General features: G+C 38.9%; 3 protein-coding genes across 5 annotated transcripts; 1 reads left to right on the forward strand and 2 right to left on the reverse strand.

The window, feature by feature from the left end:
- Positions 1–373: 373 nt before the first annotated feature.
- LOC128232303 (fibrinogen-like protein A) lies at positions 374–2,298 on the reverse strand. The gene is made up of 2 exons (XM_052945785.1): positions 2,000–2,298; positions 374–1,765 (listed from the first exon to the last, which is right to left on the reverse strand). Exons 1-2 carry the CDS (start codon positions 2,250–2,252, stop codon positions 1,134–1,136), a joined length of 885 nt encoding a protein of 294 aa, XP_052801745.1. The 5' UTR covers positions 2,253–2,298; the 3' UTR covers positions 374–1,133.
- A 1,727-nt stretch (positions 2,299–4,025) lies between these two features.
- LOC128230240 (small conductance calcium-activated potassium channel protein 2-like) lies at positions 4,026–8,277 on the reverse strand. 3 transcript variants are annotated; one of them, XM_052942347.1, is made up of 2 exons: positions 8,036–8,277; positions 4,026–7,203 (listed from the first exon to the last, which is right to left on the reverse strand). In XM_052942347.1, the coding sequence occupies exons 1-2, from the start codon at positions 8,119–8,121 to the stop codon at positions 5,826–5,828; spliced, it is 1,464 nt and encodes a 487-aa protein (XP_052798307.1). In that variant the 5' UTR covers positions 8,122–8,277; the 3' UTR covers positions 4,026–5,825. The 3 variants fall into 3 exon arrangements, with proteins under 3 accessions (XP_052798307.1, XP_052798309.1, XP_052798308.1); XM_052942349.1 differs by lacking the exon at positions 8,036–8,277 and adding an exon at positions 7,531–7,590; XM_052942348.1 differs by lacking the exon at positions 8,036–8,277 and adding an exon at positions 7,506–7,588.
- A 4,603-nt stretch (positions 8,278–12,880) lies between these two features.
- On the forward strand, positions 12,881–20,040 carry LOC128230730 (uncharacterized). The gene is made up of 6 exons (XM_052943176.1): positions 12,881–12,927; positions 16,523–16,587; positions 16,884–17,114; positions 17,390–17,536; positions 17,960–18,192; positions 19,588–20,040. Exons 1-6 carry the CDS (start codon positions 12,881–12,883, stop codon positions 20,038–20,040), a joined length of 1,176 nt encoding a protein of 391 aa, XP_052799136.1.
- Positions 20,041–21,123: the final 1,083 nt, after the last annotated feature.

A 21,123-nucleotide genomic window follows, 5' to 3' on the forward strand; every position in this document is an offset into this window, starting at 1 on the left:
TTCATTCAGTTGTCTCAAATCTTATTTAAAATACAGCAGAGGCCATATTCAATGTAATTCTTATCCTTAGATATGCGACATTGATTCTATTCACTTTATTTGTCTGTTTTTTACAGTCCAATCGAAACACTACACTTCTAATCTTTAAGTTCAATCTAAGGTGGATATTGAATACAGCCCTACAGACCACAGATGTATTCTAAAACTTTCAGAGTAGTAAAAGAACTGAAAGTATATAACGATGACGTAAACAACAATTTTGGCTTGAACGAAAATCTGAACAGTCGCCCATTGTGTAATTTTTCATTTTTCATTGTGTTTTTGTTGAAAATTTAATTTATATTTAGAATGCTCACTAATAATGTAACACGTGTGTGTTTTGGTGGTCATTTAATGTCAACAACACGTAACTGCGGTCTTCGTGGCTTAAACAATATATTGAATAAAGAAATTATATCCATCAAAAATGCGAAAACATTGAAATGAATCTATATTGAATCATGTTTGATAGATGCACGACATGCTATTTTGGAACCACCGTTTGGCAGGACGGAAATGGAAACCTTAAAGAATATTGTTTCCATTTCTGTGTCCGTCTGATGCTATACGTAAGTGTTACTGCAGGCAATTGTCCGTCTGTTGCTATACGTAAGTGTTACTGCAGGCAATTGTCCGTCTGTTGCTATACGTAAGTGTTACTGCAGGCAATTGTCCGTCTGTTGCTATACGTAAGTGTTACTGCAGGCAATTGTCCGTCTGTTGCTATACGTAAGTGTTACTGCAGGCAATTGTCCGTCTGTTGCTATACGTAAGTGTTACTGCAGGCAATTGTCCGTCTGTTGCTATACGTAAGTGTTACTACAGACACTTTTCGAGTTATTAAACTTATACAGAATGAGTGCGAAACGCGAGTAGTGTATAAATTCAATCTGACTCGAGGGTTTGTGTAGTAACTGTTCGGTTCCATACTTTGCCCTACAAGAAGATTGCGCATATTGAAATGACGTTGTTATATATCCACAAGCTACTAGTTGCACGGTCAAATTCCGCCTACTGAGTACCATTCTGATAGGATAATAAATGTAAACAAGAGAACACAAGTAACAACCATAACAACTTGTAAATGTAAATTTTCAACATTCTCCTTTGCTGGGCTTGACTTTCATTTCTGATCCACTGATGTACACATCCTGATTGTCCCAGTAGCTCATGCCTCCCGCCTCCCGGACCCCGAATCGTCCGTTGAGGTTTCCCAACCGAAAGCAGGCGTTGAACCACCAGCCGGACCGCCCGTACTTTTGGCTGCAGTTTTCAACTATCATTTTGTCCAAATCGCGGTCATGCGTGGTGAACTTCATACCATTGTGGTAGCTAAGCAGTTCTGGGACATTTCCAACGTAGCCCCAGGGATCTACATTCAGCGCGTATTGCTTCATAACGCTGTGAACTTCCACAGCTTCGTACGATCCCCATAGATATCCTGTATTACTATCAGATTTATTCATTGTAATCATAAGTCGGCTCCCACCGGAAGTGAGGCGATGTACCTTTTCTAAACCAAGCCAGAAGTCTCCAGTCAAGTTTCCGAATCCACTGACGTATTCCTCCCATGAACGCTCAAAACTGACGTTACCATGTGTTCTCCGTTGAATGACAGTCCAGCCGTCGACATCACAAAAGACGTAAAATGGACACCTGCCGTCCGGAGAGACTTCAAACACACCCGGCTGTAGCAGCATGCCAGTTCTAGCTATTTCACTACATCCTGAAATATCATAACAAAGTATATGGGATATATCTATCCAGTACAAACGGATACCGTAAATCAAACTGTCATCATGCAACAAGCATCTCTATAAACATGGTTGTTAATTTTCAGTTTGATTATGATTGCACTCGCTCAATCATGTACGTTAACGTCACTGAACGACAATTCATTCAAGCACGACTCATGTACGCGTATTTTTTTTAATTTAATTTTATTGAGAATATCGCTCACCTCTGGGAACGCTTCGTACATGTCCGTTTTCGGAAGTCACCGATTGTTGAAACTTAAGCAACGCACGTTCAACATTGTCCATCCGGTGTTCCAGTCTTCCAGCCGCCTTATGGTTGCCATGGCTATGTCCATCACCACCTTCCTTCCGCTTACATATAAACAGATCTTCAGATATGTCCGCACTAAGTACATTTGAAATAAAGTATAAGTGAACAAGAACTAACAACATTTGTATGTTTGGCGCAACATCCATTTTAATATTCTGTTTTTGTATGTTGTTGTTTTTTTTATCGCGTATGTATAAGACACAGTTATGGTGAGTGTCAATTGAGTGCAACCACTTTATAAATGTAACTGGTAATTGTTGTAAGTGTATTAATGACTCACTAATTGTTTCATTAAAACAAGCCCTTAGCATTGTACTTGAATGGTCAAGGACAGAGTTGGCATTAAATCTTAACAACTAGCAAAGCACTACCAAATCCGTTCAACTTTGCCATGTCATATCTAGAATGAGTATTGTTCAGAGAGTTTATAAAACATTCGTACTGCATGTGCCTTTTCAGCTGGTAAAATAAGTCAAGTCTCAAAATATGTAAAATAAGAACACGGTTATTTTAATTATAAATGATTTAATTTTCCGACTTTGCTGATCAGGGTATTTAATTTTACAAGGTACAAGATACATAAATCCTTTTTTAAAGACGTGTATATGATTACAAAACACAGTAGCTCAATGAGCTATTTTCTGACACAAATATCAAACATACATACATACCATAAATAGCATAACAATACACTGCTGGCCTGGAAAAAAATATAGTTAAAATGGTAACTTATTTGAAAAAATGAATTTTCACATACCGTTTCTCATTATATTTCATCCAGTCACTTTCAAGAGGTGGGATTTGTTAGAGCACTGTATACAATGACTACACCAACTAGTTTTCCCGCTGTTCGGCCAGTCCTCACACGCCCGGTTCATCTATTTGACATTCAACTTTAAAATTGTTACTTCTTTTAAGAGTATAAATTAAGGATACGAATACTCTACAACTTTAAACAGCAAAGTTGCAAGTATCATATTTACTAAATCTTGCTAGCAAATGTTTTTGGAATTTGGTGCTGCTAAGAGGAAGTACTTAATTTATCATGTAAATTAAATACTACTATATGTTGATGACCATATCAGAAACAGTAGGTGTGCTCATATGATTGGGTCAATACCTACCTACAGGTAACAATCCAGATAACTGCCCGGCCACTGTCCAGGAATGGTGTTAATATTGGTCTTAATTGGATTTAAGATTGATGTAGCGTATCGGATTGCGAGGTATAAATAACAAATGAATACCGTGAATAAAATCAATAATGTATAACCATAAGATTGTCTTAAGTAGCATATTGAATACCACCCCTGACATGTTCAGCACCTATTACTGCGTAAGAAATATAATTGAATATAGCACCTTTGGTCATATAACCTTGTAAAAGGCCATACAAAAAAACCGTGGGACAACTGTATAATGGAACCTTTGAGAAAAGTCATCGGAATACAAAGACAAAGTGCAAAGTTACGTGGACATCGAGGCTGTTACAGTAGATGATGTCAGGAAGCGGGCTGTCAACGCAAATATCGGGAACAATGGCGAACCTTTACCGCAACTATTCTATGGATTAACTCCCTTCAATAGGATCAGTTTGTATTTATAAGAAACAGTATCCGACATATATTTGCTGACGACTACGGAGGTAAGGAGGCCTGGAAATATGTTACTTAAGAGGGACAGTACCTGTTTCACAAGGTTCTGAAGAGGTACAATCCTCCTGGGATCATCGGACAGCTGGCACAGCGAGGAGGAGGAACTGACGCGGGACAACCAGTACGGTCCGATGCAAGGGGTCGAGAGATGGGTAGAGATTAAGAAATGTGCCCAAAATAAGCATTATCGGGCGTCATTTATAAAAAAGCCCACAATAATAATACACATGTAGTAATAAATAATAATAATAATAATAATAATAATAATAATAACATCTTTATTTTAAGAAGGTAACACATTATGACATAATTACAGTGTCAACTCTAAAACATCATATTTTCAATATGGCCTTCTAAAACAAAACATAATGACATCTTTACACAATTCACACATGTATACATACTATTATTCAAATATCATCAAATACGATAAACAACAAGTCATATAAAGCATCAATGCATAATTAAACATGTTAATCATGGCAAACACATGTATACAATTCACACATGTATACCATCATTCAAATCGCAAAAAGGATAAAAATAAATCATCATATGAAGCAGTAATGAATAATAAACCGTGGTAAACACACGAATTTCACGCCCTTATAGACAAACACCCAATTTATTTTACAATAAGTGAGAAATATAATAATGCATATAAGGTTTAAACAAATTGTTTGAATATCTTCAGTCGGAGTTCAAGTCTTTACTAGAATGTTTAAATGCTATTCAAAAGGAAAATTTTATACTTAAATTTGAACGTTGCCAATTTATGGACATTTCTTACTTCTATAGGTATTTCATTCCATACGTGCATACTGATATGAAAAGGAATTCTTGAGATAAATTGTTCTAGGCAACATATTGCAAATAAGTACCTTTTTTGAAACTGATCTAAGAGTATAATTTCATCATTTGAAAATGGTAAAAGATCTGACATGTATGTTGGTACCGTATCAGGTATGGTTTTATATACAAGTACGGCAGTATGATAGTTACATCTATCTGTTAAGAGTTAACCATTTTAACTCGTGCAACAGTTCAAAAGATGACGATCGCTTTGGTCTTTTTTATATTATTCTTGCCACTCTTTTTTGTAGAATGTTTATTTTATTAACATTTGAACCATTGCATTTGCCCCAAATATGACAACAGTAATCGAATAATGGAAGTATATATGAGTTATAGAACATATATTTCACTCATCAGTCAGATATGGAGATATGGTTTTTTTGACTACATGTTCAATAAGCCACATGGCCCGTGAGAAAAACAAAATACACGATTAAACATTTACAAATGACATAGCAAGTGGAGCACGTAAGGCTTATTTAAATTTTACGATAGATTTTACAGGTAACGAAGGACATGATAAGAGACAACGTAATACTTAAAGGTGCAAGTCGACATCATATACGGAGAAGGTACCTATATTACAACATACAGTGTCAACAAAGTGCAACATAGAAATCTGAGAAAAGTGAACTTTTTACATAATAGATAACGTTTTTTTAATAGTGAACTTTTTGAGTTTACTTTTTTACAGAAAAATTCTGTCTGTGAATGCCAAAATAAATTGTTTTATCTATCACTATTCATTTTGCGATATATTTTGGGAAATCGATTTTATAATTTTCTCATTCTACGTCATTTCTCTTGCTTGGCAAAAGCTGAGACCCGCCCTGTTTTGTCATTACTTTACGTTGACACTGCATTACACATAATTAATGAATTTGTTCACCTACACTGAATGGCGCCCCTTTTTGGCGATTTGCAGTAAATCTCAAACTCAAATATGGCGGATAAAAGGTTCACTACCACGATCATCATCATCATCACCATCATCATCATCATCATCATCATCATCATCATCATCATCATCATCATCTCCTCCAAAAATAAAATTAAGTCTATATAACTCAGAAATAAAATGTTTTATTTGTAGCAAATCTTTTCACAACCATGAAATAAACAAATTGATTTAATTATTGCCTTTAAGCATTCTGACAACATACGTAACCATGAGTTCTGCTACTGCATTAGTAAGTAACGATGCCGAGTCTACCGTGTCACATTTAATAGCGTTCTTATTTCGTCCAGCTTCTGTTCAATTCCCAAAAGCCTGTTTTCTAAAGACACATTTCTTGATTCTTCCCTTTTGTGCTCGCCGCGTTCAAATTTATCAAACGTATCTGAAATTCTATTCACAGTCTCTGAAACTTCCAATATCCCAACATTGAATTCGTCAATATGGGCTTTCTCCATCTTTGCAGTGCGCAGCTGTCTAATAGAGGCCTTCAGGTGGTCCATGTACTTCCTCTTCAACGCCTTATCCTCGGAAGAGTACTTCCGGACCATCCACAACTGTATTACCGACTTAATCACGTTTGCCGCTGCCGTCTTTCTCCTTTTCTCTATCTGTATTCGTGATACCATGTTAAACACGTACCGCTCGGAGCGAGTTTGCTCAAGCTTCCGCGCGAGGACCGCAACAAGCAGCGCCGTTGTTCCCACGCCCATTAGACCGGTGCATATTGAAATATACCTTCCACAGTAGCTTTGTGGGATCTTATCTCCGTAGCCAACTGTGAGGAACGTGGTCGCTATGAGCCACATGATTTCCATGTAGGAATTTGGATCCACAGTCCCAATGTAGTAACTCTCACAGGTTCTCATTGCCCAGGTGTTCACTATGAACGTGGTTAGCATTACTGAGACAAGTAACTGTGCCGGGTTGTTTGTCATCGCCGCTTTGAAAACAAAGATGGTGTTGATCTTAATTTTGCTAAGCGCGCCAATACTGTTTGTTGACGAATCCGTAAGAAGGCGACTATGGACAACGGCGAACTTGGCAATCAAATACAATCGAGACATCATCAATATAGAGAGGATAGCGTCAATGCTCACCTTCCTGGCTTGACCGTACGGAGAAACATACTGGAACCGCATGTCACCAGGAAATGGATGTATTGAACACACTACCAGTTCAAAAAACAGACACAATGCTGTTGAGTTTGTAAAAACAGTCTTCCAATCTCTTACACCGGCATCGAGGGCTTTGATTTTAAGATCAACGTAGTAGTCCAAACATATCCCTAACAAAAGAAACACTGTGGAGATACTTATACTTATCTTAAATAAAACTGAAGCAGCGTCAGCCTTATCTGTATAACGAAAAATATAGAATTCCGTTTCAATCATCATCAACACAATCCCGAGCAACGCCACGGCACACACAACGTCAATAACGATTCGCCGGGCTTTGATAAGTTTTCTCCGTCTGTCTAATCTGTGCCCGAGGGTGCGGTAGTGGTTCCCTTTGCCGTTCGAGTCGCCCTCAATCAGATGTATTCCCCCGTACGTCTTCATACCGACGTCCACTAGCGGTTCGTCCTTGAACAGCGGTGTATTTAGGCTGTCCTCATCAGAAATGTTTAAGCTGAAACAACAGGCGTACCAATTACCATAAATTACCAGATTAGAACCATTACAAATTTCTGTTCATGTAACCATATAAACTATTGAACGATATGTGATGATATATGTAAGACGTGAAATAACCTTATGATGTAAATAATATTGTACTTCGAGAATTTGTTCATGTAAACTCCCTGTGCCGGGAGATTATTTACCCGAAGTTAACGTCACGACTTCGATTACATGTTAAAGAACACTTTGAGGTAGAAGTCCGGTATTTTACACAATAATTGAATTATTAATCAAATCTATTCATTCACTTACGAGCTACAAAATCCTTAAGTTATACCTTTAAAAACACATTCATTTTACCGTTTATTTTTACATTGACTTAGCACATGGAATTCTGCGTACAATATAACTAAGGATTGGATGTAATTAAGGTGATTCACTCCACCACCATATGTTACATGCTGTGGTCAATATAAAGCTGTTTGGGTATTATGTTCCCTTTACGAGCTGTTTAAAACTAACAAATACCACATGAGACATTGGATAGTCTCTCTATACAAAATGTCAAGACAAAGCTCGTTTCCTTCAATAAATTATAAAAATATTTTGCATGTTTTGCTAAAATGGCCTTGGAGCATTTTCAATAAGAATGCAGATAAGTCCGTTTGACAAGTACAGGACGATTAGTCAATCCTGTTTTTGCTTTATGTGCTACACTCATTTGGGACAATACTTTGTCGATAAAAAAGATAGAATTGCGCCATAGCCTAGTGTTCTCGTATTCAGGTTTCGAAAAGAAAGTACGTTTTCGGGAGATAAAAACAACATGTATAGAACCTTACCTAAATGTCCGAAGAGAGCCGGATAGTTTCTTGTACAATCCGCCGTAGTAACTCATTTTCATTATTTGTGTCGTAGAATCGATCATATACTTTATTTCTATATATCTAAGTATTTTTATCCCGGTAAAATGTGCTTTCAATCAAATAAAGGTTTAAAACATCGTTGTATTATCTTTACATTGCTCTTCTTTTCGCTTGTTAAGTGCGCATATTATCTAATAATGCGTTAGTAAAGTGGGTGTGATTTCAGTGTCTTCAAAATCGATTTCTTTGTTAAAGGATGGCGGTCGATTAAATATACGGACCAGAAATGTTTTCCACCGTGTGATGAAAAATGCACCATGAAGGTTTGAAGATTCTGATCCAAGTAAATAACTTTCATGCACCATCATATAATTATGTGATATTATATGTATGAAAATGACTTAAACAACACTTTGCTTCGGTACTTACAAAACGTTGTTCAATCAAAGCCCTTAAAACGTTTATAAACTGTACATTGACAGCCTGAAAACACTTTCTACAACTTACTGAGTTATTAAACTATAACTACATATTCCAGTAGCAATATAAGTATCAAAGTCTAACAACAGCCTTTAAGTTTTCCGCAGGTCGGTTTATTGAACGTATTCATATAAATGACGGCAACAGCTTGCCCGAAGGTTATCATTGTATTGGGCGTTCGATTTGTTGTGAATACTTGCGATCACTCCTCATCACTCCTCAATACTTACGAATAGTATGCAGATATTTGTTTTAATTCTGATATGTGTTTAAATCCTTAACAAAACGTACAGCGCATATATTTTACATTACAATCACGTATCAAAATGTGTTAGGTGCAAGTTGACAACATTTCCAATTTGGGTCTTTGACTATATAGCTGGGACTTTCTTTTGGATTATTTTTACTGTCGAATACTTGTTATTTCCCCTCTCAAAAAGCGTTTATTTCTCGCCATTGTATGTTTTTACCATAAATGATTACGCCCCCAGACTTTCTTGAATTATGTTTGTCTAGAATTTATTTTAAATGCAAAGCCTTTTTTGAAAGTAGAAAACGTTATGTAAAATACTCGTTTAACTTAAAAATGAATGTCATGAATGTTAAATACCTCTAAACAATATTATAATATTGTGTGAGGTTCTTTCTGTGACATTGTTCGAGGTTCTCTACAATTGTGCAAGGTCGTGTAATATTGTGTGAGGTCACGTCTGTAACCCTGTGCGAGGTCGTGTAATACTGTGTGAGGTCACGTCTGTAACCCTGTGCGAGGTCGTGTAATACTGTGTGAGGTCACGTCTGTAACCCTGTGCGAGGTCGTGTAATACTGTGTGAGGTCACGTCTGTAACCCTGTGCGAGGTCGTGTAATACTGTGTGAGGTCACGTCTGTAACCCTGTGCGAGGTCGTGTAATACTGTGTGAGGTCACGTCTGTAACCCTGTGCGAGGTCGTGTAATACTGTGTGATGTCACGTCTGTAACCCTGTGCGAGGTCGTGTAATACTGTGTGAGGTCACGTCTGTAACCCTGTGCGAGGTCGTGTAATACTGTGTGAGGTCACGTCTGTAACCCTGTGCGAGGTCGTGTAATACTGTGTGAGGTCACGTCTGTAACCCTGTGCGAGGTCGTGTCATACTGTGTGAGGTCACGTCTGTAACCCTGGTTTGATACTGTTTGAGGTCACGTCTTGAACCCTGTGCGAGGTCCTGTAATACTGTGTGAGGTCACGTCTGTAACCCTGTGCGAGGTCGTGTAATACTGTGTGAGGTCACGTCTGTAACCCTGTGCGAGGTCGTGTAATACTGTGTGAGGTCACGTCTGTAGCCCTGTGCGAGGTCGTGTAATACTGTGTGATGTCACGTCTGTAACCCTGTGCGAGGTCGTGTAATACTGTGTGAGGTCACGTCTTGAACCCTGTGCGAGGTCGTGTAATACTGTGTGAGGTCACGTCTGTAACCCTGTGCGAGGTCGTGTAATACTGTATGAGGTCACGTCTGTAACCCTGTGCGAGGTCGTGTAATACTGTGTGAGGGTACGTCTGTAGCCCTGTGCGAGGTCGTGTAATACTGTGTGAGGTCACGTCTGTAACCCTGTGCGAGGTCGTGTAATACTGTGTGAGGTCACGTCTGTAACCCTGTGCGAGGTCGTGTAATACTGTGTGATGTCACGTCTGTAACCCTGTGCGAGGTCGTGTAATACTGTGTGAGGTCACGTCTGTAACCCTGTGCGAGGTCGTGTAATACTGTGTGAGGTCACGTCTGTAACCCTGTGCGAGGTCGTGTAATACTGTGTGATGTCACGTCTGTAACCCTGTGCGAGGTCGTGTAATACTGTGTGAGGTCACGTCTGTAACCCTGTGCGAGGTCGTGTAATACTGTGTGAGGTCACGTCTTCAACCCTGTGCGAGGTCGTGTAATACTGTGTGAGGTCACGTCTGTAACCCTGGTTTGATACTGTGTGAGGTCACGTCTTGAACCCTGTGCGAGGTCGTGTAATACTGTGTGAGGTCACGTCTGTAACCCAGTGCGAGGTTGTGTAATACTGTATGAGGTCACGTCTGTAACCCTGTGCGAGGTCGTGTAATGCTGTGTGAGGTCACGTCTGTAACCCTGTGCGAGGTCGTGTAATACTGTGTGAGGTCACGTCTGTAACCCTGTCCGAGGTCGTGTAATACTGTGTGAGGTCACGTCTGTAACCCTGTCCGAGGTCGTGTAATACTGTGTGCGATCGTCTGTCTATTATATTGACGTATTATGTCCTGTTACATTTATCCTGTACAGTTATATTTAGCGTGGACAAGTTTTCTGATGTCATGTTCTATAACATTGTGCTAAGTGGTGTGAGCTTGTATGAAATCATGTAACATTGTGCGAGGTCCTGCAACATTCCGCTAGGTTTTGTAATATTGTATGAGGTCCTGTCTGCAACATTGTTCAAGATTTTGTAATAGTGTCAGAGGTCCTGTAGAAGTGTATGAGGTCGCGTTTATAACATTATGCAAGGTCCAGTAAAATGTGCGAGGTTTTGTCTGTAATATTGTGTGAGGTCAAGTCTGCAAAATTGTGCGGGATTTAGGAGTGTTATGCGAGATCCTGATGCCTTTTGAGAGGCCCTGAAATATTATGCGAAGCCCTGTTACATAAAGCGAAGTTCTATTATATAGTGCAATGTCCTGTAACATTGTGGACGATTCTAAAATGGTGTGAAGCTGTAGGAGTTTGCGATGTCTTGTTATGCTGTGCGAGCTCCTTTTATACTGTGCGAGGTCAAGTTATACTGTACGGGGTCCTATTATACTGTTCGAGGTCCTATTATTCTGCACGTGGTCTTGTTATACTATACGGGAAAATGTTATACTATGAAAGGTGATGTTCTACTGTTCGAAATCCTGGTTTTGTTATACTGTACAAGATAATGTTCTACTTTAGTAAGTCCTGCTATACTGAATGAGGTCCCGTTATACTGTCCGGGGTCCCGTTATACTGCCCGAGGTCCTATTGTACTGAACGAGGTCTTGTTATACTGTACGAGGGAATGTTATACTATGAAAGGTCCTGTTATACTGTACGAGATCCTATTATTCTGAACGAGGTCTAGTGATACTGTACGAGGTCTTGTTATACTGTACGAGGTCTAGTGATACTGTACGAGGTCTAGTGATACTGTACGAGGTCTTGTTATACTGTAAGAGGTAAAGTTATGCTATGGAACGTCCCGTAATACTGTAAGAGGTCTTGTTATACTGTACGAGGTCCTATTATACTGTACGTGGTCCAGTTATACTGTACGAGGTCCTATTATACTGTACGAGGTCCTGTTATAATGTCCGAGGTAAAGTTATGCTATGGAACGTCCCGTTATACTGTACGAGGTCATGTTCTACTGTAAGAGGTAAAGTTATGCTGTGGAACATCCCGTTATACTGTACGAGGTCCTGTTATACTGTCCGAGGTAAAGTTATGCTATGGAACGTCCCGTTATACTGTACGAGGTCCTGTTATACTGTCCGAGGTAAAGTTATGCTATGGAACGTCCCGTTATACTGTACGAGGTCTTGTTCTACTGTAAGAGGTAAAGTTATGCTGGAACGTCCCGTTATACTGTACGAGGTCATGTTCTACTGTAAGAGGTAAAGTTATGCTATGGAACGTCCCGTTATACTGTACGAGGTCATGTTCTACTGTAAGAGGTAAAGTTATGCTGTGGAACGTCCCGTTATACTGTACGAGGTCCTGTTATACTGTCCGAGGTAAAGTTATGCTATGGAACGTCCCGTTATACTGTACGAGGTCATGTTCTACTGTAAGAGGTAAAGTTATGCTATGAAACGTCCCGTTATACTGTACGAGGTCTTGTTCTACTGTACGAGGTCTTGTTATAATGTCCGAGGTAAAGTTATGCTATGGAACGTCCCGTTATACTGTACGAGGTCCTGTTCTACTGTAAGAAGTAAAGTTATGCTATGGAACGTCCCGTTATACTGTACGAGGTCCTGTTCTACTGTAAGAAGTAAAGTTATGCTATGGAACGTCCCGTTATACTGTACGAGGTCCTGTTCTACTGTAAGAGGTAAAGTTATGCTGTGGAACGTCCCGTTATACTGTACGAGGTCCTGTTCTACTGTAAGAAGTAAAGTTATGCTATGGAACGTCCCGTTATACTGTACGAGGTCCTGTTCTACTGTAAGAGGTAAAGTTATGCTATGGAACGTCCCGTTATACTGTACGAGGTCCTATTATACTGTACGAGGTCCTATTATACTGTACGAGGTCCTGTTCTACTGTCCGAGGTCCTATTATACTGTACGAGGTCCTGTTCTACTGTCCGAGGTAAAGTTATGCTATGGAACGTCCCGTTATACTGTACGAGGTCCTGTTCTACTGTAAGAGGTAAAGTTATGCTATGGAACGTCCCGTTATACTGTAAGAGGTCCTGTTATACTGTCCGAGGTCCTATTATACTGTACGAGGTCCTGTTCTACTGTCCGAGGTCCTATTATACTGTACGAGGTCCTGTTCTACTGTCCGAGGTAATGTTATGCTATGGAACGTCCCGTTATACTGTACGAGGTCCTATTTTACTGTACGAGGTCCTGTTATACTGTCCGAGGTCCTATTATACTGTACGAGGTCCTGTTCTACTGTCCGAGGTAATGTTATGCTATGGAACGTCCCGTTATACTGTACGAGGTCCTATTATACAGTACGAGGTCCTGTTATACTGTCCGAGGTCCTATTATACTGTACGAGGTCCTGTTCTACTGTCCGATGTATTGTTGTGCTATGGAACGTCCCGTTATACTGTACGAGGTCCTATTATACTGTACGTGGTCCAGTTATACTGTACGAGGTCCTATTATACTGTACGAGGTCCTGTTATAATGTCCGAGGTAAAGTTATGCTATGGAACGTCCCGTATACTGTACGAGGTCATGTTCTACAGTAAGAGGTTAAGTTATGCTGTGGAACATCCCGTTATACTATACGATGTCTTGTTATACTGTTCGAGGTCCTGTTCTACTGTACGAAATCCTGGTCTTGTTATACTGTACAAGGTTCTACTTTGATAGGTCCTGTTATACCGTTATACTGAACAAAGTCCTATTATACTGAACGAGGTCTTGTTATACTGAAAGAAGTCCTATTATACTATACGAGGTCCTGTTATACTCAACGAAGTCCTATTTTACTGAATGAGGTCTTGTTATTCTGAACGAAGTCATTTTATACTGAACGAGGTCCTATTATACTGAACGAGGTCCTGTTATACTGTCCGAGGTCCTATATTAACGAGGTCTTGTTTACATGAGATCTTGTTATTCTGTGTGAGATCCTTTATACCATGCATGGTCCTGTTATACTGCGCAAGGTGCTGTTATACTGCGCGATGTCCTGTTATGCTGTGTAATGTCCTGTGTTACTGTGCAAGGTCCTGTTATAGTGTGCGAGGTCCTGTTATACTGTACGATATCCTGTTATAGTGTGCGAGGGCCTGATATACTGTTCCAGGTCCTGTTATACTGTTCGAGGTCCTGTTATACTTAGCATGGTCCTGTTATACTGCGCGAGGTCCTGTTATAATGTGCTAGGTTCTGTTATACTGTGCGAGGTCCTGTTACAATGTGCCAGGTCCTGTTATACTGTGCGAGGTCCTGTTATACTGTGCTAGGTCCTGTTATACTGTGCGAGGCCCTGTTACACTGTGCTAGGTCCTGTTTACTGTGCTAGGTCCTGTTATACTGTGCGAGGTCCTGTAATACTATGAAAGGTCCTGTTATACTGTACGATGTCCTGTTGTAGTGTGTGAGGGCCTGATATACTGTTTGAGGTCCTGTTATACTGCACGAGGTCCTGTTATACTGTTCCAGGTCCTGTTATACTGTTTGAGGTCCTGTTATACTGCACGAGGTCCTGTTATACTGTGCTAGGTCCTGTTATACTGTGCGAGGTCCTGTTATACTGTGCGATGTCCTGTTAAAGTGTGCGAGGTCCTGTTATAGTGTGCTAGGTCCTGTTATACTGTGCTAGGTCCTGTTATACTGCGCGAGGTCCTGTTACACTGTGCTAGGTCCTGTTATACTTTGCGATGTCCTGTTATAGTGTGCGAGGTCCTGTTATAGTGCGCGAGGTCCTGTTATACTGTGCTAGGTCCTGTTATGCTGTGCGAGGTCCTGTTACACTGTGCTAGGTCCTGTTATACTGTGCTAGGTCCTGTTATACTGTGCGAGGTTCTGTTATACTGTGCGATGTCCTGTTATAGTGTGCGAGGTCCTGTTATACTGTGCTAGGTCCTGTTATACTGTACGAGATCCTGTCATACTACACGAGGCCCTGTTATATTTTGCTAGGTCTTGTTATACTGTGCGAGGCTCTGTTATACTGTGCAAGGTCCTGTTATACTGTGCTAGGTCCTGTTATACTGTGCTAGGTCCTGTTATACTGTGCTAGGTCCTGTTATACTGTGCTAGGTCCTGTTATACTGTGCTAGGTCCTGTTATACTGTGCTAGGTCCTGTTATACTGTGCTAGGTCCTGTTATACTGTGCTAGGTCCTGTTATACTGTGCGAGGCTCTGTTATACTGTGCTAGGTCCTGTTACACTGTGCGAGGCCCTGTTATACTGTGCTAGGTCCTGTTATACTGTGCGAGGTCCTGTTATACTGTGCTAGGTCCTGTTATACTGTGCTAGGTCCTGTTATACTGTGCGAGGTTCTGTTATACTGTGCGAGGTCCTGTTATACTGTGCTAGGTCCTGTTATACTGTGCTAGGTCCTGTTATACTGTGCGAGGTCCTGTTATACTGTGCTAGGTCCTGTTATACTGTGCTAGGTCCTGTTATACTGTGCGAGGTCCTGTTATACTGTGCGAGGTCCTGTTATACTGTGCGATGTCCTGTTATAGTGTGCGAGGTCCTGTTATGCTATGCGATGTCCTATTATACTGCGCGAGGTCCTGTTATACTGTACGAGATCCTGTCATACTACACGAGGCCCTGTTATATTTTGCTAGGTCTTGTTATACTGTGCGAGGCTCTGTTATACTTTGCTAGGTCCTGTTATACTGTACAAGGTCCTATTATCTGGGTGGTTCTGTAGCATAGCTAGGTACTGTGATGTGTTTTAAATTCCTGTACTATTAATGTAGACCCTTAAACAATTATTAGCATATTATGAACGATCGTGCACGTCATGAAAATTCGCTCCCGAGAAATATCCCTCCATGAGACTACTAGACGTCGTGAACGCTCGCGCCAGAGAATTTTCAGTAAAAATTTTCTGTATGGGATTACTATGCATTTCAGCGCCTTAGTTTTGCATTAATCATTATTGCATCAAGATGAGGGAAAAATGTATTGTATCATAATTTGTTTTTGGAGGCTCTATAACAAAAGCTTCTGGAATAGAGATAAGCCCCAACTGCAGTCAAAAGTACGATCAAATCAATCAGCTCTGCAAATTGAAAGCATAAATATATATAATATTTGATTTGTCCACATATGCAAACTATGGTCGGGATGCGTGATTTACTCCCGGTAATTGTGTCTTGTTTTACGACAATATGCCAAATAGGACAAAGTAAACGCCCGCTTTCTTCTTTCAAGAACCAATAAGTCAATCATCACAGGGCGAGAAGTCATTAACTAAGAATTTAAACACTTAAAGCCGTGGTCTAAGAGTACACCTTAATTTCGATGTAAACATACATACCACATAAATAAGTGAATCAACAAGTATTACCCAAAAAGTAAATTCTAAATAGCAGTTATCGCCTTCGGAAACGACACTGCGAGATGAAGCGTACATAGCTGGCAAATCGATGACTCTGATTAATTATTGATCATTAGCTATCCCATGTACCCGGCCCGTCTTCGAGTATACATTACGATCAATAGATCTTGATGTTGATACAACACGAACGATTTCATACATGGATTTTTTTGAAAGCCAGTAAAATATACAAGTGCTAGATTCTGATTTAATAATCAGGGAAACACAATGCGGATTATATATTTTTCTCTGGATACCGTTGTCGGTCATGGCAATAAAAGAATGTGAGTTAAAATATTTATAAGTTTCTTCGATTTTTGATTTATGATTGTCAGAAAAACATGTTTCTAATCAACAAATGATCGAATTTCAGCAGTATGTTATTTCTAGGGCATTAATTGAAACAATTAAACTTATTGGTTCTTATATGAAAAAGAACTCTTTAAATTATATTGACTCAACTTTATATATGAATAAAACTCAACCAAAATGTTTAGCTCATGTCCTTTCTGTTTGTGTAAACAAATGCCCTCAATAAATAACAATGTGACTTCTTTTCCCGGAATGGTTGCCTGTGCAGTATCCATGGAGGAACATTGCGGCGAAGTTGTCTCCCTTATTCTCGAGGACGCCTATCAAGCAAAGGTCAAACTGGACGACACCGGGGGTGAGGTTGGGCAGTGTGACGTCACCATGGAGAGCTGGTATACGTGGCCTCGGTTCATGGTCAGCGTATCTAGCCTACAATTAAATTGCTCACAGGGATATATTACCTTTTACGATGGTAGTGCATCAGACAGCAGTGTTCTGGGTAGGGTGTTTATCAACAAATAAGAATTTCACTGTACACCGTGTACAATTTTTGTCAGGGCCAACCATAGTCTATGCGCTTCTATAAGCACCTGTTGACACTTATAGAAACATTTGGTTATCCGTATTTAATTTTAGTTAACCATCTGAAATTGATATTTTAGTTGTTTATAGTTTGTTTATAATTATATATTTAAAATATATAATTATAAAATATATGAGATACGAAATTATGGGCTATAAATTATGGGAATAAATATATTCTGTGTATTGAAGGTCCTCAAGACAAAATATGTGGAGAAGTAGAGACAAGACAATTGCTCACAACAACACAACAGTTCTTTGGTATAAGATACGTCAAACTGCAAACGGACGTCATCTTGGAAGCAATGGAATTAGTTGTTACCTCGTTTTCTACAGACAGTGTGTAGCAGAAATTTATGTTGTCATAACTACACTCTTATTCAATCAACTGTAATGTACATTTCAAGAAAAGATTCGCATTCAATTTGCATTATATATTGTTTAAACAGTATTCTTTTTATACAGTTATTCTTTACAACATTTCTATTCAGAAACAACACAGTGGACCTTTAAAAACATTGGGTTGATTGCTTATAAAAATATAGTTAAGAGAGTCTGACGGTAACACTCAATATGTATATGTCTCTGATAAAGCATACAATGCAATTTCATCAATGGGCTGTACAATCGTAGCAAAAATAATGGTTATAAGTATATAAATGTTTAGATTTAGACGGTAATGTTTGTCAAGGAAATCATAGACATATTTCCCATTTCAATTTACTTCATTTTATGTTGTGTTTTATTTACAATTATTTATAGGTGACCATGACTGTGATAATCCAGCCTTTAGGTGTGACAACGGTAGATGTATAGACAACAGTCTCAAATGTAACGGCTTCAACTCCTGCGGTGACATGTCGGACTGTCGGACAACTGTATCGCGGGCGGCCGTGGCAGGCATTGTGATCGGCAGTCTCGTTGGCTTGTTTGTTCTCGTCGCCATTGCGTGCTATTTCACATGTCACTGTAGGCACAAACATAGCGACGACAAGGTATGTAAGAAAATTTACTGGTGTTATTTGTAAACTGTTTAAATTATAAACTGTTAAAATTATAAAAGAATCACCATTTTAGCGGTTTTCTTAAAAAAACATAGGTTCAATTGGCGCCATCAGCAAATTATCGCAAATGAAAGAATTGGTTGTCTCTAGAAATACAAGCAGCAACTTTGTATTTTCACAACGAAAATATAACATACCCAATGTACATATATAAATTTACTTAACTTCATCGATTTGTGTCATTCCTAAATAACTGCAGTTTATGAACTGAAACAGTTATTTTAAAGACAATGACCTTGACCCTTTCAATTCAACTGCAACTCAAGATAATTTTGCACATACAAAACTAATCACTTCGCATCATTAACTCAAGAAATTAGATTGAAACTAGTTTATTATGTTCAATAATAACGACCTTGACCTGGACCTAACCAACTAGAAAGTCATATAATGGTAGTCCACATGTGCTTTACAATTAGTTGCATTCCTAACTCAGCATGATTGGAAACAGTTTTCACTTTCTAAGCAACACCGTCTCCTTAATCCCCACACTAAGCATGCAATCCCACGGCACTTGTTGCTTTACACCCGGTTTATCACTAAACACAATTCTTTAATTATTGAGTAAAAACTGTTCCCTTCTTTAAGTAAGAGTGTCTTTGACTCCGCAAACCCGAGGACTAGCTATGCTCCATATACAATAAATATAGATCACTATATTCATTATACTTAACGAAAACATTTGAGCGCCAAGTTTGTATTACTTTGAGTAAAAGTAACCTTGACCTTGACCTTGACCTTTATACCATAAACGCATCTCCAATGGTAATCTCAACATGAGCTTGCTATACATCAACTTTCATCACTATACATAGATTTGTATACTATCATGTTTAGTAATTCTATTTTGATTTACAATGACCTAAAATATGACCACACATACCCAAAATGCAATCCCATTATACGTATCCTTATAATCTTCCTAGATCAAAGTTTCATTACTTGTCTAATCCAAGCATCTTCTAAAATAAACGTTTTTGTTTAACCTGGTTATACTGGTACTCAATTTGATAAGCGATGTTGAACATTCATATATCAGTTATAAATATTGACAGATCATACAAATTGGTAACACTTATTTTTAAACCTTATGAAAAATGAAAAAAATGTTGTTCGACCTTTTAAAGCAGTGGTGATATTCACAAGACAACAGTTAAATGCTTGAGAATCGCTAATTATTAAGGAAACAATAGCTTTGCCTGAACTAACATAACCGACAGAACCTAAATCTTAAGAATATAAGGTTGAAATAGTAACCGCAATAATTCTTATTAATCAGTTCATATGTGAACCAAATGATACGTATTTGTCTTTGAATGTTCACAGAAAAAGGAAGGAGAAAGCCAGCTCGTATTCGTTCAAGGAAAGACCGGCCCTAACACTGCTGTCCACAGACCAGGATTTGCTGGTCATGCGGTCAGTGAGCTCTCCTGTCCAGGGGCGGCACCGTGCGGCTCTGTAGAGAATTCAAAGTCTCTCACCGCAGCAAAGCAGCCGGCCTACCTGCCGCCCTGGGTTGAAGCCAGAAAAAAATCAATAACAGGAGCAATTGGAACCAAAAAAGTTTCAATAAAGGAAGAGAGAGTAACTACAGGGTTTGATAATCCGAGCTATTGTGGTCAAGGTCAGAGCAATAGTACCTTTGACGAGGATGAATGCGATCAGAATGACTTTAATGATATTGATGTCAATGTGTCGAAACAATGCCAGGGTACTAATGAACAAACGGGACAATGGACAATGATCGGTGTGCAACAATTGTTGATGACGGATCACTAACGGATGACAAAAGTTGAAGCCAATTTGACAGCGTATATAATTACGGAAAATGATAATTTGTTAACTAAATGGTATTATGCTTAACGACGTTACAAGTTATAACAGCAACAGTTGTAACAGTGCGTGGAGGTTTCAAAGTTTGGTATATTGATAGCCATACCACACTTTAGCATATTAACTTCAGTCATCTCTAGCAGTATATTCTCAATAAAGAAATGTCCTTTTAAGTCTACGATTTTGATTTTAATGCCCAAAGCGCAGTGCATGTTCTGCTAAGTGTTTCAATGGGAATACCTTGCATACAAATGAAAAGATGAGAAACCTTCATTAAACTGATGTTCTACAATTCTCTTCATTTAACACATCATGAAACAATATTGGTGTTGGCTTTTTTTCCTATGACTAGACATGTATATATATTTGACTGTACCAATTACATAGTGTCAACACGCACTAGAAAGTCAGATGCATGCAATGCTTTTATATATATATTGTTGAGTAACCTCCTATTGTTTTAACTGCACAAAAACACCATAAAGTACTGCCTCATTACAGGAAGTATCCAACAAACTTCACTGTTGAATCAATGCTAGTTTTAAGACGGTGATCACTACATTTACTAATAAAGATATATTAAAGTGTGTGTAATCAGTGTTTGTTGTTTTGTGATATTGTATGCCTCTCATGTGTGTCTCATAGACAAAGACAAGACAGGACAGAAGACAGAACAGAACGGTTAAACTACTGAAAAGGTCATACATTTAATGATATATACTGCGCCATGTATAGTACATTTCATCATTTTAATCCAAGCGAGTTAATCATGCTATGGTTATTCACGTAATGTAATGTGTTAACTTCCCTTGACACACATTCTGCTCTTCTTGATGTATAGCCTCGGACATTGCCACTCAGACTAAACACCACTGGACAACTCGGACGTAGTCGAAAGATTATCAACAGCTGTATTTCACGAAAATAGTTTGAAACGGAGCTTCTCATATACTGTATGAGTATAGGCATGTTGAGGCATATAATAAAATGAGATCATATTGAAAGGTATCTTTTTTTGATAATTCAATA

Source organism: Mya arenaria, chromosome 4 (assembly GCF_026914265.1).
Source record: "Mya arenaria isolate MELC-2E11 chromosome 4, ASM2691426v1".
NCBI lineage: Eukaryota > Metazoa > Mollusca > Bivalvia > Myida > Myidae > Mya > Mya arenaria.

Excerpts from the sequence above, each read along its gene's own strand:
- LOC128230730 (XM_052943176.1), top strand. The coding sequence starts at position 12,881 with ATGGAACGTCCCGTTATACTGTACGAGGTCCTGTTCTACTGTAAGAG. Across the intron at positions 16,588-16,883 it reads GGTCATGGCAATAAAAGAAT|TATCCATGGAGGAACATTGC; the intron begins GTGAGTTAAAAT and ends TTGCCTGTGCAG. Across the intron at positions 17,115-17,389 it reads ATCAGACAGCAGTGTTCTGG|GTCCTCAAGACAAAATATGT; the intron begins GTAGGGTGTTTA and ends TGTGTATTGAAG.
- LOC128230240 (XM_052942347.1), bottom strand. The coding sequence starts at position 8,121 with ATGATCGATTCTACGACACAAATAATGAAAATGAGTTACTACGGCGGA. Across the intron at positions 7,204-8,035 it reads GGCTCTCTTCGGACATTTAG|CTTAAACATTTCTGATGAGG; the intron begins GTAAGGTTCTAT and ends CTGTTGTTTCAG.
- LOC128232303 (XM_052945785.1), bottom strand. The coding sequence starts at position 2,252 with ATGGATGTTGCGCCAAACATACAAATGTTGTTAGTTCTTGTTCACTTA. Across the intron at positions 1,766-1,999 it reads TGTACGAAGCGTTCCCAGAG|GATGTAGTGAAATAGCTAGA; the intron begins GTGAGCGATATT and ends ATGATATTTCAG.